Here is a 19,113-nt window from a genome sequence, read left to right on the forward strand (position 1 = left end):
TTTCTTGTATTCTTCAAGCTATAGATCTTTTCCCATCACACTTTCTCTGATATTTTCAGATACATCTTTCCCTTCTCTCTTGTCGACTTATCATTTTTAACATTTATGATCATCTGGCATATTTTCCTCTATGAAATCATAAACTCCTTGAGGATAGGAAGTTCACCTTCTCCAGGAACACATATAATAATTTGGATCAGTAAATATTTAATAATTAGTGTGTGTGTTAATTAGCAACATGGTGGTTCATTTAAACAAAGAAATTTGAACCCAGGAATCAGTTCTGCTTGTCAGGAAGCAAAGATCTGTGCGATTTGCAGGAGGGGGAAAAGACTTGTTGGAAGTGTCAAGAGTGCTTGCTTTCTCTCTTGCCAATGATAGTGAAATTCTTAATGGAAGATGATCTCAATCAATAGCGCCAGACAGCTGATTTATATAATGGAATCAGGCTGAAGTCGTGGTCTCCATCTGCAGAGTGAAGTGGGAGGGCAAGTCTACTAGAGGAGAATAACCAGGGGACTCCAAAAGTATATTTGCTGGTGTTCAGAAATCTGTTCCCCACCAGCAAACTGAGGAGGTCTTTAGCGAGCAGTCTGCTGGAGCCTGGATACTGAAAAGTGACGCTGAGCTGGTGATGCTGTTGTATTTGGGCTGCGCCAGCCTCTGCTGTCTCTGGGTAGATTTTACAGTGAGGGGTCTGGCCGCAGCTGAGTGTTTTGGGCAGCCGGCTTTTGGCTTTTGCTAAGAAAGACACGTTTAGAAAGTGAAGGCTGGGAAGTGGACAAGACTGCCAAATCCAAGTCAGAAATTTAGGGAGCAAACGGGAAAAGAGAGCTTGAGTCAAGAGAGCAAGCCAAGTGGAAGTGGAGGCAATGTCATCATTGGTAAAAGAGGACTTGGAGAAGAAATTATTTACGCCTCTCTCTCAGAATCTGTACGAGTTTATTGAAATAGAGTTCTCGGTCCAGGACAGGTACTACCTCTGTGTGTCAGGTAATCTGTTCTTTTTGTTATCCTTTCCAAATGTAAACAACCTCAAGCTATTTGGGTGAGAGAGGGATTTCGGGAATACTTATTTTCTTTCCTAATAATGCACCATAATCTTCTTGTGATGATAGAGTATAATTATGACAGAGTGGAAGACAAAAAGAATACTTAAAATATTTCGGCTAATTGTTCAGAAGGGGAAATGGGTGTGTACTTTTCCTGATTTTATTATTTTGCTTCCCATCTTTTACTTAATTCACTTGCATGAGGTTCAATATTATAGAGTAAGAGTACATTTAAATTTTCAGCAGAGAGTACTGAATATTTATTTTAGTATCTTGGAGAATTGAGTTATAAGTTCTATTTCAACCAGTCTGGCCAGCTAAAGTTCTTTTTTCATGCTACCAAGGTGTTTTGTTTTGGTTTGGTTTTATTTCTTCAGACTTCCTTGTGGTTTATTTTGAAGAGAGAAATGATCTTTAAAAAGTTTTTCTCTTATGTAAAGTGTACTCATAAAGGCAGTATTTTATGGTAAAAATAAACTCATGAAAATGTAAGTCAGATAAAGTAACATTTGCTAACTAAATAATGTGTGCATGCCATTATTTCATTCCCTTTCCTAATCTGTCTTTAACACTTTTCAGGAAGTGAGGAGGAAAGAACTTTGGAAACTTTAAATGTTCATTGTTAACTTTCTTTTCTAACGCATTCCACTCTGCATTCCAGTAAATAGCTTGTTACAATTCCATCTGATAATTGCCTTAAGAAGATCTTTCTAAAGGTGCCAAGATGGAATACATTAAGGGAAGTAGGACATCATTAAAGTGCTAAGAATTTCTTTAATTATATTATTTTTGATAAGAATAGTAATTACTCAGGGCCCGGAGAGATAGCACAATGGCGTTTGCCTTGCAAGCAGACGATCCAGGACCAAAGGTGGTTGGTTCGAATTCTGGTGTCCCATATGGTCCCCCATGCCTGCCAGGAGCTATTTCTGAGCAGACAGCCAGGAGTAACCCCTGAGCACCGCCGGATGTGTCCCCCCCAAAAATAAAGAATAGTAATTACTCAATTATACAAATAGTAATACTCTACTACCAATAATACTTCTCTAGCAGTTTGCTCTACAAAGGGCAATTGGCACATCAGAAAAGTAAAGTGTTTTATTGGACCAGGAGAAAGAAAGCAATAACTTTATGGCAAAAAAAAAATTAAAAGAAAAAATTTTAGAAAATATATCATAGCCCAACTGCCAAATAAACACGTCATAAAGTATTTTAACTTACTATATTAGCAAAGATACTTATTCCAACATTAATATTTAATTTTATACCTATTGTTGATCCTACTTTATAAAGTTGATTCCTCATCACATTAATATCCAAATGTTTTAAAAACAACAAAAATATGGGGCTAGAGAGATAGCATGAAGATAAGGCGGTTTGCCTTGCATGTAGAAGGATGGTAGTTGGAATCCTGGCATTCCATATGGTCCCCTGAGTCTGCCAGGAGCGATATCTGAGCATAGAGCCAGGAGGAACCCCTGAGCGCTGCTGGGTATGACCCAAAAACCAAAAACCAAAACAAAAACAAACAAAAAAAAGGCAACAACAAAAATATGTGTCATATATATTATATATACATATAATCTACCATATATAAACTGAGACTGTCCTCCAATCATATAGGTCAACTAAACTTGCTCTGTCTGACTGGGAAAAATATCTCCTAAAAGAAAAAAAATTAATAAATCTCATTTTATTCTTGGTATCCTCAAAGACACTTTGGGCATGGACACCTGCTGTCTTATTACATGACATTAACCTTTTAAAACAGTATTTATAGTAAACACGTGAGAAGTAAACTCTTTAGAGTCCAACATTCTCATCTGGAAAATGAGCAAATCAAGGAGATGATCACATTTACTGGAAAAGTCAATGATTCTGTAAAGTAATAAGCAAGACAAAAACAAGGTAATTTCCAGAGAACAGGAAGAAAAGACAATATTGTGACATCCCAGATAAATGTTGACAATAAATCAGACTAATTCTAACGATTACTTTTTCCTAACTATCTTCTATAGCATATCCATCCATTTGAGAGCACCTTCCCCAAATGTTACACGTTTATCCTGATGAATATAAACAAATTTATAAGATCAGTCATATAAAATAACTTAGAAGAGTTGTGTGGCAGATTAAATCTTTGACCACACTTTGCTCAGAAAATTTCTCTGCGTATGAATCAGGCAAGTTACAATAATAGCCCAAGAGGCAAATAACTCCATGTGAGACACACAGTTACAACTTCCACCCTTGTTATCCTATAATGTCCAAGACTCACAGGTGCAGGCTAGTCAAATTTTACCTTACATTTTTTCCAAACTAAAGAAGATATTTTTAAATTAGATGCATTTTCTACATATCTACTCAAAGTTTACCCTTTTATCTTGTCTCACAGCAGATATTTATTATTTACTACTATTATTTTGATGCTCTACCTGAGAGAAATTTTTTTAAAAAATTAAGACATCATAAACTCTAATGCCAATCTCTCTGGAGTTTGCTTGGGGTTTCTGACACTGTAGTCTCCTCTCACCTAAGAACTTTCGTGATACACTCCTAATATTAGCTTTCTCTAGCCTAGAACAGATCACTGGCATTTATAATAAGAATTTTCTAGGCTGGAGATATAGTACAACAGGTAAGGTGGTTGCCTTTCATGTATGTGACTGATCCAGATTCAATCCCTGGTACCACATGAATGAACCTTGAGCACAAAGTTTGAAATAAGCTCTGCACCACTGGGGTGGCACCAAAACAACAATAATTACAACAAATAGAACTGTGATCTGGGTGTAGTAACTGATTGAGGAGTAAGAGATCTTGAGAAAAGATGGAGGAATTCTGACACTCTTGTCATAGACATGATGTAGAAGCACAGCAAGTATAAAAAAAATAATATTGGCACTTTTGTAAAATGTAAACTCTTAATTAAAAAGGATAAGGTGGAGGGTCTGGAAAACTTTGGTAGTAATTATACACCAAAACCAAAAAACTTTAACTCTACTGTAACCATGTTACCTAAAGTACAATTTAAAAAATGTTAAATAGATAGGAGGGAGGAAGCATCTTCTGATGAGGGAGGTTCTAGATGTGAAGGTTCTAGAAAGGGATGTCCCTTGTGCAAATAAAGTAATGACATTCTCAAGGAATATAAAGAGAAAAGAAGCATAAGTCAAAATTGAAGGGAAGAATCAATTCATGGAGAAGCAGATATTAGAAGGCTTGGAATAAGATGAATCTAGTGTAAAACTAACTCTGCTCTGCCCACCTGCCAGCTGTGATATTTGAATCAAGAGTATCTCTGAGGCCGGAGAGGTGGCGCTAGAGGTAAGGTGTCTGCCTTGCAAGCGCTAGCCAAGGAAGGACTGCGGTTCAATACGCCCCCCCCCTCCCCCCCCCCCCCCCCCCCCCCCCCCCCCCCCCCCCCCCCCCCCCCCCCCCCCCCGTGTCCCATATGGTCCCTCCAAGCCAGGGGCAATTTCTGAGCGCTTAGCCAGGAGTAACCCCTGAGCATTAAACAGGTGTGGCCCAACAAAACAAAACAAACAAACAAAAGAGTATCTCTTCATCTTGAAGTCTCTGAAGTGGTGGTAATAACACTTATCTATGCATTTGGTGCTTTCCTATTTATTTCTAACTTGGAAAGACTATAATAGGGAATAGCATCCCATATAAAATAAGAGCCAGTATTTTATCGATACAGATAGATAGTTTCATTGACCCATCATTGGTTAGGGCTTTACTTCTCTCTCGTGTAATTGTACCCTTTTTCACCATCAAAGTTCCAAAGTTCTCCTACCACCCAAATCACTCCCTGCTCACTCCTGCTACTTTCCTTCTGTAGCCATTAGTTTTCTTGATTTTAAGAGTTAAAATATAATGTGCTGCTACATTATGTCCACACAAAAGTATCAGAAACCCTCCAAATTTCTTGCCCATTTTCTCTAATAACTTATACACCATATATGAATGAAATAATCTAAAAATTCTATCCAAATTTATAGAAAAAGAATATACTATTAAAATATATTAAAATGTATATGCAAACATATATTAAAATAAGTATTTATATTAAAACTATAGCATTACTATAAGTATATATTACTCATAATTATAGTAAAGTTATGTATGTATTTAGATAAGGTTGTTTCACAGTACTCTCATATGTTAAAAAAAAGCATTCTTTTTTCCTTTCTTTTTTTTAATTTTTGTTTTTGTTTTTGGCCCACACCAGGTGACACTCAGGGGTTACTCCTGGCTATGCACTCAGAAATCACTCCTGACTTGGAGGAGCATATGGGATGCCAGGGGATCGAAACGCAGTTTGTCTTAGGTCAGACGCATGCAAGGCAAATGCCTTACTGCTGCCCCACCACTCGGCCCCAAGAAAAGTATTCTTTACAGATTAAATCTAAAACTACCATTTTGTAGACTTAGAAAAATTATATACATAAATTCTCCATTCATATTACATTTGATGCCGAAACTTCTACGTAATTCAGAGAATCAATTTTGTCAAGTTATTTCATAAAGTATTAACAATAATATTGTTGAATGAGAATAAATTACAAGAATATGAAAGAAATGCAGTTGACTGGGTGATTTATGATCAACAGTTATTTATTCTTCATGTCATCACTGCCTACCTGATATCTGGTGAAAAGCCTCTTCCTCATGGGCTGTTTTCTCCCTATATCTTGGCACGATCAGAGAGATGAGGTAGAGCGCAAAGGCTCAGTGAGGGTTTAATAAAACTCAAATGCCATTCATGAATACTTGGCTCTCATGAACTAAGCACTTCCTAGAGGCCCCACCTCTGAATAGGGTCACCTTGTAGTTTAAAGATTCCAACATAGGAATGTGAGGATATAAACATTCAACTTATGAAGCTCTTAATTAAATTTTATTAAAATATGACCATAACAATGTTACTTAAAATTATTTTTAGTTTTTAATAAAAATTTTAATGAAAAAATTAAAAAGTTCAGTGAAAGTTGAGTAATCTCAACCAACCCAAGATATCATTAATACATTGTAATATAGTAAAACATTTATACAGCGCTTTTTTATCTTTGATATGTCTTGGTAATTTTTACATATTATTTCATTTCAAAGATGAGAACAATTAGATAATTCTGGGACTATAAAATAGCATTTATTTATTTAATGCATATCTGAGCTGTTTTCTTGGGGCTGCCAGATTATATTTTCCAGTTGGCCAACAATTTTTCTACTTAGCTTCACAAAGAATACTGACTTTGTGTGTGTGTGTGTGTGTGTGTGTGTGTGTTTTATTTTGGCAGGGCAGGGGGACAAGGAAGTCAGTCCTTTAGTTCTATGATAGATTGATGCAGTGCTGCAGGCCTTGTAGCTCTAGGGGCCATGAAGCCCACCCAATAGTGCTGCAGGGCCTTTGAGTCACACTAATGACACTTGGGGTGTAACATGGTGCCAGGGATCAAGACTAGGGAGTTGGTTGACATAAAGACTATAATTCTGAAAATGTGAGCTCAAAAAGAAACCAAAACTGGAACAGTTAATTCTGGAATTCCCTGGGTCTCTAGATATTACTCACTAAATGGTATTTATAATGGCTCCTATGAAACGTCTGAAACCAACTCTCTAACATTTTGACTTTATAAACACATTTTGGTTTTAAGACTATGTGAGAAGTTTCTGCTTTGCCACTGCATTAATGTGGATATGGCCTTTTAATTTGATCTGGCAGCTTAACCCAAATGTGGAAATTCGGGGTTGGGTCCACTCCAGCCTGAGAAGACTTCTTTGGCTCTTGGCTGAAGACAATTTCTGGAGACTGCTTGGCTCCAAGAGAGGCTGTTTTGCCAAATGAAGGAGACTGTACTGTCTCTTTGGTGCATCTTTGGATCCAAAGGCCAATTTTTAGAGCATGCTTTCTTATTTTCTTTTGTTGGGCTTTACTGGGACAGAGACTATTAATGCAACCAATAAGCCCGTGTTTTCATATCATATTTTTGTAGTTGAGGTAACATGGTCACAATAGTGTGAATATTTATGCCCTTGGTGGATAATGTTACTGAACATCCGCTCACTCTTTTTAAATGTCAAGATCCTACTTTTTTTTTTCTTCATTTCATTCCCTACACAACCTATCCCTCACAGAACTACTCAAGAAAACTAAAAAATTTAGAGTTCATCCTGTATACTTAAAAGTCCTTCAATGACGACATCTTCCTTCATTTTCCCTCTCAACTACTTAATTTTCAAGATAACATTTGAGCTCTTTAGACTTGTTTCTGAACCCAAGTTTGGGTGCTTACACTAAAAGGGCAATGAATAAGGGTGGTTGGGGTGGGGGGAGATAGGAGAGCTTATTCAGTGACTTGCAAAATTAGAAGATAGAAGACTTTTTGTCCTCAGAAAACAAATAAAACCATCTTACTCTTGGGTTGGAGCAAGGGATGCATGTAAGACTGGTGAGAACAGGAAGTTAAAAGAAATTAATGATTTGGGGTCAGAAGAGAAGAGAATTTTGTTTTGAGGTTATCCAGGTTGCTGTCAATAATTAATAGATTCTTGAAGGATGATGGACTTTTCTTTGTAACAAGATCATACAAACCATTCTTTTCCAGGATTTGTATGCTGACTTATCTCTAGAGTCTTACCAGGGGTCTTGTTGAATCTTCTCCAAAGGAAAGAAAAGTCCTTGAGCATAATAAATTCCAAGCATATTATTTTCAGAGGGCCTGTTGTTTTTTCTTTCCTGATCCCTCATTTTATTTTCTAACTGAACTTGGTTAAACATAAAACACACCATGAGAAAAAGTCTTAGTATTGAGGGATAAGACAAAGATCAAAAGGAAAGGGGAATTGTTTATGTATAGATGGGACCGGAGCAATAGTACAGTGGGTAGTGTGTTGATCTTGCACTAAACTGACTCAGATTCAATTCTGGGCATCCCATCTAGTCCCCCAAGCACTGCTGGAAGTAATTTCTGAGTTCAGAGCCAAAAGTAAACTCTGAGCATGACCAGGCATTGTCCCCCCCACCAAAAAAAGGAGAGAGAGTGAGAACAGTGTATATGTGAGGAGCAAGATGGAGTCCCTAACACTTGCTCTTTTAAGGTTCTTGTGAAACTAACTCCAGTCTCTAGTGCTTTCTGTAACCTCTTTGCCCTCATATACAATGTCAAATTCAAATACTTACAAAAACTCAAAAGTATCAAGTAGTTTATGACTTTGTACACATGTGTTCTCAAACTCCCATGAACCCAATTCTTCATTCTGTTAACTCCCATTGCCTTTTACTAATCAGTGACATTCAGAAAGTGTTCTGACAGCCAATCAGATTAAAAATGCCCTTCTGTCATAACACTGAGCTACTTTCTAAAGCCCCTAACTTACAGTAATATCAATGGAAATGATTTGGTGCCAGACAAGAATTAATTTTTCAATGCTATCGTAGTGCTTTGTCCAAAAAAAGCCTTTGAGTATTTATCAAATTAATGAAATAGAATGTGGTATCTATAATTTTATTATCTGATTATATCCTCTAGATGAGCCTAGACTTCAATACTATTGAAGGAAATTTCACAGTTATTTCTCTATACTAACATATCATAAATAATATAATATGTAATATAAATAATAAAATAATGTGATAAATAATGTCAATTATTTCTTTCTGTCTCCTCATCCTTACCCAGTTCCACTAGTCAGTAAGAAATGAGGCAGCTAGCCAAAACTAGATCCTAGGCTCTAAGTAGAACCTTTGTCTGAATTAGTGTATCCCAAAGGGGGATACACACCCCCACTGGAAAGCACTGGATCTTTTGGGGGGATTTAAGGGAAGGAAATAGTGGTAACTTGGGTGCAATGGCCTTGGAGTGCTTTCTGATTTTTCACTCAAAGCAAGCAAGCAGATTTCTAGTGGGGTACTGAGTGATAATTTGTTACTGAAAAGAAGGTGATAGACTAAGTAGTTTGTGAGCCTGTAGAAAACTGCTTCCAAGCTTCTTGTCCTTAGCAAGTCAGGCAGAACCAACTATTCCTCCCATTCACCACATCAGTCTAATTACTTCTGCAGGGGAACTCCCAATGGATACGGATACTCAGGAAATCCAGGGACACTCCCAGCAATTTAGGGCAATTGGGCCAGTACAGTTCAATGTGAAGGCCCCAAGATAAAATGTTGGTACCTCTGGGGACATACTCAGTAGTGCTCAGGAAACTACAGGGTTACTCTTAGCTCAGGTGGGGGGGCTATATGGCATAAATTCTAATTTTTGTGCTATCTGCCCAACTTTCTAGAGGCTTTTCTAATCCATTCCTTTACCCATAGTATCTAAATCAGTGGAAATGGAAATCAGTGGAAAATCAATGGAAAATCAAATGGAAATCAATGAAAGTGGAAATCAGCCAGAATAGAAGGCATAGGCAGACTCACCACTTATTGCACATAATTTCAGAAGACCCATATACTGAACCACTTTGTTGGCTCTGGGTTAAGATCTTCTGCTTTGGGTTGTATTCTGTCCTCTTCAGTCAAGAAAAATGCTATCAGGGAGGAAATCAATGATCTTCCTAAAGTGTTTCTGTGCTAGGACTGAATTGACCTTACCCAACAAATTGAGTTCATGGAATTGTCTACAATTCTTTGATAATCTCTTGAATTTCAGACAGCATGATTGTGCCCTTTAAGACACTGTGGCTTCTTTTTCAGATATGTCAGCCTGCTCAAACACTTTTCTAAAAGCTCAGCTTGATTGAATAATCTTTTATACCTTCACAGGACAAGGATTCATTTTCCCAAACCCCATTTCCACATCCAAATCACTCTTACTCCTCCTTTCTACCAGAGTTTGTATTCAGACACCACTTGTCTGCAGAGCTTCTGCCAAGTTTCAAATTCAATCTTTCTGTATTATATGCATTAAATCCTATCACTATATTACAAATGATGATGCCTAAAATTAAAAACTAGGTAAAAAGAAAAGACATTTAAAAATGCAGCTTATGGATTGGAAAGAGTACTTGTTGAGCATGTGCCTGTGACCACAAAATAGTTTGAATCCCAGAATTGCATATGGACACCCCAGTGCCAGCAAGTGTAACCCCAGAACATAGAGTCTGGAGTGCACCTTGAGCATTTTCGTGTGGCCTAAAAACTAACAACAAAAATATGGGGGGAGGTTATTTGGGGGCCACATCCAGTGATGCTTATTGTGAATCCTGAATCTGCACTCAGAAATAACACCTGACAGGGCTCGGGGTGCCATGTGATGCAAGGGTTTGAACCCTGGTTGTTCTCAAGCAAGACAAATGCCCTACCCTTTATGATATTGCTCTTACCCCACAATTTTTTTAATCCAGTCTTTCAACATCTGAAAAATTGATTACTCTCCTTTCTGATTGCCTTTCTCCAACATTCTTCCACTCTCCACCTCTTTACTTTAGTCTTTGTCCTCTACACTTAGCCTTGGGTATTTGTCCACACAGAACAGTTCCAAATATTTATTCTTAAATTATCAACTTACACTTTTCTCTTTAGAGATAGATTATGAACACCTAATACGTCTGTCAAAAGCCAATCTCATTATTCCATCTAACTACTCACACCTTCTCTATTTTCTTTCCCGTTTTGGTTTCTTCCAGTATTATCATCTTGGGTTGCCAAGGCCTCATTTTGAAAGCTTATTTGGATTTACCTCTTCTCTTTCCACTGGCCACATCCTATGCCTAGATGGCAATAATATCTTAAAACAAAACTCTTTCTTGCTTAGTACAAATCAAGTACTTCCCTAAGCCACTTCCAGATTTCATCTGCTTTAATATTTATGCCCTTTGCTGTTTATGACTCTGCTATCCACATTACATGAGGAAACTGAGGTTAGACTCTCTGAACATGAAGTCATTTACATTGGCCACACTATAAGAAGTGGTGCTGAGACTTAAATCTAGAATATTTCATATATGAGACCAGTGGTCATCTCTCCTCTTTCAGAGGCCTTTGGTTCCTCTTTCCTTTCTTTTTCAGAATACATTAAAGTTTCCAGAGTCTCCATTAATAGGATGTTCCTGCAGGGGAATGAGGGAGTGTACTATGCATGCATTACTGCAATGACCTTTTCAGAACACCTGACACCATGCCATTTTTTGTGTCCACTTGCTCTGACTCCCTTAATTAGGGGACTAAACTCAGCTTACTGCCTTTAAGTTCAGTATCTCCTGCACTTCCAGAGGATAATGGTCCCCTTTTCCAGCCCCAATTCTAGAGCACTCATTTACGTAGGGTATCTTTTTATCCTTCTCAGCAGAGATTGCCTTCAGATACCACAAGTCCACAGTGGTCTCTCTCTGTCACTTTTCTTTTTTCTAATTTTGGGAAGGGGGATATCTGGTGACACTCAGGGGTTACTCCTGGCTATGTGCTCAGAAATCGCTCCTGGCTCAGGGGAACATATGGGACACTGGGGAATCAAACCAAGGTCTGTCCTAGATTGGCCGAGTACAAGGCAAATGCCTTACTAATGTGCTATCGCTCTGGTCCCTCTCTGTCACTTTTCAAACCCAGTCTTTCAAAAACGTAATGAACTGAAGCACTTCTATTTCCCTTTCATTTTCTCCTATAGGCATTCATCTTTAAATGTCTTCTATATTTGTAAACTGGTTTAATTTTAAGTCCTATCTCAAATTCTGTTTCTTTTATAATTTTTCCCTTAACAATCTCATTTTCTCTCTTCCCAGAGCTCCTCTTAAAATGATATTCCATTCCATGTCACTTACCTAGAACAATAATTATGTTGCAAAATATTGCTTTATAAATATTAATTAAGGAGGAAATTTTCAGGTGGTATTTTCCAGAAAAAAATGAGAATTTTTTGAAGATAAATTCTAATCTCACTCAGGGCCAGAGAGTTAGCACAACAGTAGAGCATTTGCCTTTCCTGTGACCAACCCGGGATGGACTCGGATTCGATCCCTTGCATCCCATATGGTCCTGAGCCTGCCAGGAGTGATTTCTGAGCACAGAGCCAGGAGTAACCCGTGAGTGCCACCAGATGTGGTCCAAAATACAAAAAAAAAAAAATTTTAATCTTACTCTTAGAAGGCAAAGTCAGCTCATTGCTCTCTAAGCTATCCGATCCATCCTGAATAAATTTAAAACTGAATTCTTGAATTTGACTCAAATGGTAGAGCACATGCTTCATATATAGAAAGTCCTAAATTTGATTTCTGGCACCATGTTTCCCTCAGCTCTACTAGGTATGGCACACACACACACACACACACACACACACACACACACACACACACGACTAGAGTGATAGTAGTGAGTAGGTCACTTGCCTTGCATGCTGGCCGACCAGCCAGATGTTACCTCTTCAAAACACAAAAACCATGCTCAGTTATATAATTTGTATATAATGTACTATAAATCTTTATAATATTATTCTATATGACCCATATGTGTCAGCCTTTTTTCTTCTTAAGAAAACCTTATTTCTAGAAAGCAATAACTTTGTTTCACACCTATATTTTGTCATATAAAATCTAATAGGCAAATAGCTGTGACTCAGTAAATACTCCATCATTACTCATCAATACTCATTGATAATTTTCAATTCAGAATTAGATCTGGAATCTAGTTTAGTTCTCTGATAATATGTTTATTTAAGACCATATACAAGTGAGTTTAAGGTTAAGAAATAATCTTTATTTTGCTCATATAAGTCAAATTTTTATACATGCTAAAAGTGTAAGACTAAAATTTTTAAGTAAAATATAAAACTTTTTGTCTCAGTGACACATTTGAATGCTAGTAGTTTGGAGATATATTAAATTAATAAACTAAAGCAATACCAACAACAAAATTTAAAGAAAAGAAAACTCAAACTAGGGGCTGGCGATGTGGTGCTAGAGGTAAGGTGTCTGCCTTGCAAGCGCTAGCCAAGGAAGGACCGCGGTTCGATCCCCCCAGGGTCCCATATGGTCCCCCCAAGCCAGGGGCAATTTCTGAGTGCTTAGCCAGGAGTAACCCCTGAGCATCAAATGGGTGTGCCCCCCCCCAAAAAAAAAAAACCCAAACCAATGGTAATTGTGATGAGAATACTTCTTCAGGGCCCGGAGAGATAGCACAGGGGTGTTTGCCTTGCAAGCAGCCAATCCAAGACCAAAGGTGGTTGGTTCAAATCCCGGTGTCCCATATGGTCCCCCGTGCCTGCCAGGAGCTATTTCTGAGCAGACAGCCAGGAGTAACCCCTGAGCAACACTGGGTGTGGCCCCCCCCCCAAAAAAGAGAATACTTCTTCATTAAAAATCCCACCACAACTTAACAAAAAAGTAGATTCAGTGATATTAACCTACTTTTAATACTGTATTGCTGTATGAGTAGAACTACTTTCCTGACCTCACTTTCTTATATTGCCATAAATTAAAATTCCAATTTGTTCTGGTAAATATCTTGACACTGACTTATGCCAATATTGAAACTACTATTTCTTGCCCAGAATTAAACCCCATTCTCTGCTTCAAAGCTCATCTTTCAAAGCATATAATTGTTTTTGGCAGACATTACTGTAACAGTTCACAATTGTAGCAAAAATAAAAGCATTTGGGAGTATACTCACACTGGGATTCAAATAATTGTGGTTCAAGGTCAGTATATGAAAAAGATATATAAATACTGAAAAGTATGACAATAGCAATGTATTTTCTTCTGAGAGTTTGATTTATTTTTTTATTCTACAGTTACCAAGAAAGAAGAAGTAAAAATAATTATGGTGAAACACTACAGAATAGGTTTAGATGAAAAATATGAAGTAACCAAAAAGTGGTCTTTGAAGGATCTGCAGAAGATTGATGGAAAAGAAGCAAATACAGTAAGTTATGTTTTATAAGAAGAATATAAAATCTTTATGTTTTATACCCTAATTTAAGTATATTGTTCTTAGTGATTTGTCCTAATCTACAGGAACAATACAGTGGGGGTTTGTTCTCTGGGTTGTTTTGTTTTGTTTTGTTTTTTAGGATGTGGGTGAGGGTTGGCTGAGTCACACCCATCAGTGCTCAGGGACTATTCCTAGCTCTGTGTTCAGGAATGACCACTGGAAGTGCTTGGGAAACCATATGTCGTACTGGGAATTCAAACCAGGGTCAGTGGAAACAAAGCAAGTGCCTAAATCCCCGTACTAGCTCACTAGCCACGTTTGTTCTATTTTTTATGAGTTTAAATTTGAATTACATCTATTTTTAAAATAATGCTTGAAAACATATTCCCAGGTGCTGGTTTATTTTAGGGCCACACCTAGCAGTGCTCAGAAACTACTGACTATATACTCCCAGCAGTGCTTGGGGAGATTTATTCTGCCAGAGATTGAATCATATGCAAGGCAATTACCTCACCTTATGTGCAGTCTCTCCAGTTTTCCCAAAAGATTCTTAACACATTAAACAAAATCTCCCGGTCAATTTTGAAAATTGAAATAAGTGATGTTCTCAACGTCACATTGGCATATTAGTTTCCTCCATAAGTTTTAAGATTCCAGGGATGGAGAGATAGTACTTTGGGTACTTATCTTACCCTGCTGACGCTAGTTTGATTCCTGGCCCTGCATAGGTCCCCTGAGCACCACAAGGAATGATTACTCAGCACAGAGTGCAGAAGTAACCACCCATGAGCATTGACAGTGTAGCTCAAAAGCCAAAAGAAAAAAAGGAAGTTTTGGTATTACTTTCCTTATGTTCTTTAAGTTTACTGTCCATGCCACTTGATTTTCTAGAAGGATAAATAAGTCTTGGAAATTCTACAACTTTAGAGTTGAAAGGTTGGGGAAAGTTGTTTTGTTTTGGTTTTGTTTTTGGGCCACACGGGTGCTCAGGGGTTACTCCTGGCTGTCTGCTCAGAAATAGCTCCTGGCAGGCACGGGGGACCATATGGGACACCGGGATTCGAACCAACCATCTTTGGTCCTGGATCGGCAGTTTGCAAGGCAAACACTGCTATGCTATCTCTCCGGGCCCTGTTAAGTAATTCTTAACAAACCCTTTCTTTTTCCTTATTATACAGCCGCTGTGCTATCTCTCCAGACCCTTGTTGGGGAAAGTTGTAAATGCACACTTGACCATTTGAAAAATAGTGATTCCAGGGGTCAGAGTGGTAGCACAGTGGTAGGGCGTTTGCCTTGCATGTGGGTGACCTATGATAGATGTGGGTTTGATCCCCGGCATCCCATATGGTCCCCCAAGCCAGGAGTGATTTCTGAGCACAGAGGCAGGAGCAACCCCTGAGCACTGTCAGGTGTGCACCCCCCCCCAAATAAAAAGAAAAAGAAAAATAGTGTTTCTAGGCTCTCTTTGAACTCTCCTACCATTGAAGAACTCATTACCACACCAGGGAGTCAAGTCCATTTCTATTTGCCATAGTTAATTTTTTAATTTCTAAATTATGTTGAAAAACCATAATATCAGAAGAGTAGTGGTTATCTTAAAGGTTTTCATTTCTGTGAATAAAATGAAAAGATCTCAGCTGTTCTGAGACTTCTCTCTTTTGGAACTGAATCTTCAGGAGTCAGCATTTATCATATTTTTCTCAATAGCCATGATACAGTTTTAAATAAAGCAATTTCAAGCCAGAAAGTTGTCAACTTTAAAATGGAATGGAATTGAAATTGAAGTCAATTTATAAAGCAGAAATCAAAATGACTGGGGATTTGGAGATTGATATAATGCAATGGGAGAGAGAGTTATATAGCAAAAATGGTATTGGATGGACTAAGATCTTAATTCCTTTTTTAAAATAATACTGTATTTAAACACCTTGGTTACAAACATGGTGTGGTTGGGTTTCAGTCATATAAGAGGACACCCCCCATCACCAGTGCAACATTCCCACCACCAAATGTCCCAAATATCCCTCCTCCCCACCTCATCCCCACCTGTACTCTAGACAGGCTTTTTATTTCTTGTTCTGGCTCTGCCTATAATTACATGTGTGACTTTGAGTTCAATCTCTGGAAAGTATCATCCTGGCTATATACAAAAATTGACTGAATTATCTGTGAGAACCTCTTTAAGCTCTAGTATTCTATTGAAGAAAGAAAAAGAAAAGAGGGAAGAGAAAAAGAGGGGAAAGGAAGAAAAAGGGGAAAGGAAGAAAAAGGGAAAAAAGAAATTAAGGAAGGTAAAGAAGAACTTGTGTTCTATTGTATTTGAATTTTATTGTATATTGATTTATGCTAAGACTTTTATTGTTATGCAATGTGACAAATTAATCCTCTGTGTAACTCAAAAGTATTAAGTATCTTTTCTACATATCAGGGACAAATGTCTCAGAGAAAAAATTACATAAGAAAATTAGCATCTGATGACATAATAAGTGATTTACTATTATTGAGAATCTCTGCAGAAGTGTCTTTTAAGCTGCAGTGATGAGAGGTAGCAAAAAAATTTTATGTGTAAACACCATATCTAAAAAATCCCATCACTATTGTACATTTTATTTTTAAAATTTTGTTTCATAACTCTTTGGTGATATGAAGCAATGTAATATTGACACAAATATGATGATCTGGAACATATTTGAGAAAAATAACTATTACTTATTAAGTCCCAACTAGATAATTTATGTGATTAATTCCACATAAAATGTTATAAATTATACTGAGAATAGTAAAGTCAGCTCAGATGATGCTGAAGCACAGAGCCAGGAGTAAACCCTGAGAACTTCTGGGTGTGGCAAAAAGTAAATTAATAAATAAATAAATGAACTTCTAATTTCAAAACTATTAAAAGGTAAAAATACTTTAAGACACTAAAGAAGGGAGAAATTGAAGAGTAAACTAAACTGAAACTAGAGAAAGTAAATAACAAAAATGGAAAGTGTTCTTTTTCTTGTCTCCTGCAAAAATTTTATACTTGAAAAATTAATATGAAAATGCATAAATTGTATATATGTTTACATGGTAATTAATGAATACTATGATTTAGTCTCTATCTTCTTGTCATATATAGCAATATTTTCTTTCTTTTCTCTTTTTTTAATAGTTAATTAATTTTTATTTATTTTTTTGGTTTTTGGGCCATACCCAGCGGCACTCAGGGGTTACTCCTGGCTCTGTACTCAGAAATCACTCCTGGCTTGGGGGACCATGTAGAATGCTGGGGATCAAACCCAGGTCCATCCTGGGTCACCCATGTGCAAGGCAAACACCCTACTGCTGTGCTACCACTTCGGCCCCTCTTTTCTCTTTTCTAAAGGACTGTTTCAAATCAGTTCAATACACATTTGTTGAGAACTTAGTAGTTGACAGAGATAAGCATTAGGAACACAAAGATAAATAATGCAAAGCCACTACTCACAAGGAGAATTACAAATTAGACAGATAACAAATATGAAAGCATTTAACATTGCATAAAGAAAAAGAATTATTACTATTATTAGTCATGTTAATAATTAATTTTATTTAACCTTTATGTCTATGTTTCTTAAAATATTTCCACTAGAAGTATAACGAGAGTCAGCTGATTTATAAGGAATCTTACTTAGTATTTCATCAGTGTCATCCAATGATTCAAAGTTAATTCCTTGCTATTAACTTTAGAATCAGAAGGTTAATAAGTTATCTTTTATTCCCCCCCCCCTTCTTTCAATAACACTTTTAAAGAACACATCAGACAAAGCCTCTATCAGAGAAAAGAACCTTCTCTACTGTTTAGAATTCCAAAAGTGGGGGCCGGAGAGATAGCATGGAGATAAGGTGTTTGCCTTGCATGCAGAAGGGTGGTGGCTCAAATCCCAGCATCCCATATGGTCCTCCCAGCCTGCCAGGAGTGATTTCTAAGCATAGAGCCAGGAGTAACCCCTGAGCACTGCCAGGTGTGACCCAAAACAAAACAAAACAAAAAAGAATTCCAAAAGTGAGCTTATTCTTTTTTCCATCTCTACCCATCTTCCCAAATTTACTATCATAGGAAGTCAAGATAACTGCACAGTATAAGGTATAATTATTTTCATAATTGGATAAACAGAAATGCTCTAATATATTCTATTGTTTACTATTTAGATGTTATATGTTTGATGTAATAACCATTAAAAGCCCATTTGTATGTTTTGAAAATATGTTTATTATGTTCATGATACAATCAATTAGCATATACAAGAAAATACAGGTCAATCTAGAAAATCTATCTACTTTTCTATCTAAAAAATTGTATCTCCCTTTCTCTTCTAGGATAATCCATTTTTTGATCTGCACTTCAAGAAAGTGTACCGTTTGGAAGCATATAGTTGTGCTTCCAAATATGCATTTGCTCGAACCGTAAATAAGCTGAATCATGCGTATCTTAAAAAGGACTTACAGATTGTGAACTTTGATTCTACTTACATTAATGATGATTCCATTTGGTCCTCCAATAATAAGGATTGTTTGGTTCTTATGCGAATATGCTTTTATGCTTTCAATCTTGTATGCTTGTCCTTGTGTCCTCTGCCACTCTGACAAATTATGTTCTTTCACCAGTGTTTAATGAAAAAAGGTTTCCTAAATAAATCCTACAACATAATTTTTTTCCTACAACATAATTTTTTTTTCCTCATATTGATGACTATTATTTTTATAAAAATAAAATAATGCTTTCTTTATGGTTTATAATGAAATGTGTTTTAATGCAGTCATTCAACAATTAAGATTTATTTTTTTGCCTGTTTGTTCCTTTGTAAATTTGACCTAAATTGTATTTTAGGAAAAAAGTACCATGAAGCATCTGTAAAAGCCTAGATGAATGGACAGATATACCATGTTCATTTTAGGAAAACTTAAAGATGTCAATACTTTTTTTTGGGGGGGGCCACACCCGGCGTTGCTCAGGGGTTACTTCTGGCTGTCTGCTCAGAAATAGCTCCTCGCAGGCACGGGACCATATGGGACACCGGGATTCGAACCAACCACCTTTGGTCCTGGATCGGCTGCTTGCAAGGCAAACGCCGCTGTGCTATCTCTCCGGGCCCAAGATGTCAATACTTTTTAAAGCAACCTACAAGTTTTAACAATCTTTCCCAAAATTCCAACGGCATTTTTCTTGA

The 19,113-nt window shown here is 37.1% G+C and overlaps 1 protein-coding gene across 1 annotated transcript; it reads left to right on the top strand.

Annotated features, from left to right (window-relative positions):
* Positions 1–840: 840 nt before the first annotated feature.
* EXOC1L (exocyst complex component 1 like) lies at positions 841–18,529 on the top strand. Its single transcript, XM_049789961.1, has 3 exons — positions 841–993; positions 13,782–13,912; positions 18,263–18,529. The coding sequence occupies exons 1-3, from the start codon at positions 873–875 to the stop codon at positions 18,527–18,529; spliced, it is 519 nt and encodes a 172-aa protein (XP_049645918.1). The 5' UTR covers positions 841–872.
* Positions 18,530–19,113: the final 584 nt, after the last annotated feature.

This window comes from Suncus etruscus, chromosome 16, assembly GCF_024139225.1.
Source record: "Suncus etruscus isolate mSunEtr1 chromosome 16, mSunEtr1.pri.cur, whole genome shotgun sequence".
Taxonomy (NCBI): domain Eukaryota; kingdom Metazoa; phylum Chordata; class Mammalia; order Eulipotyphla; family Soricidae; genus Suncus; species Suncus etruscus.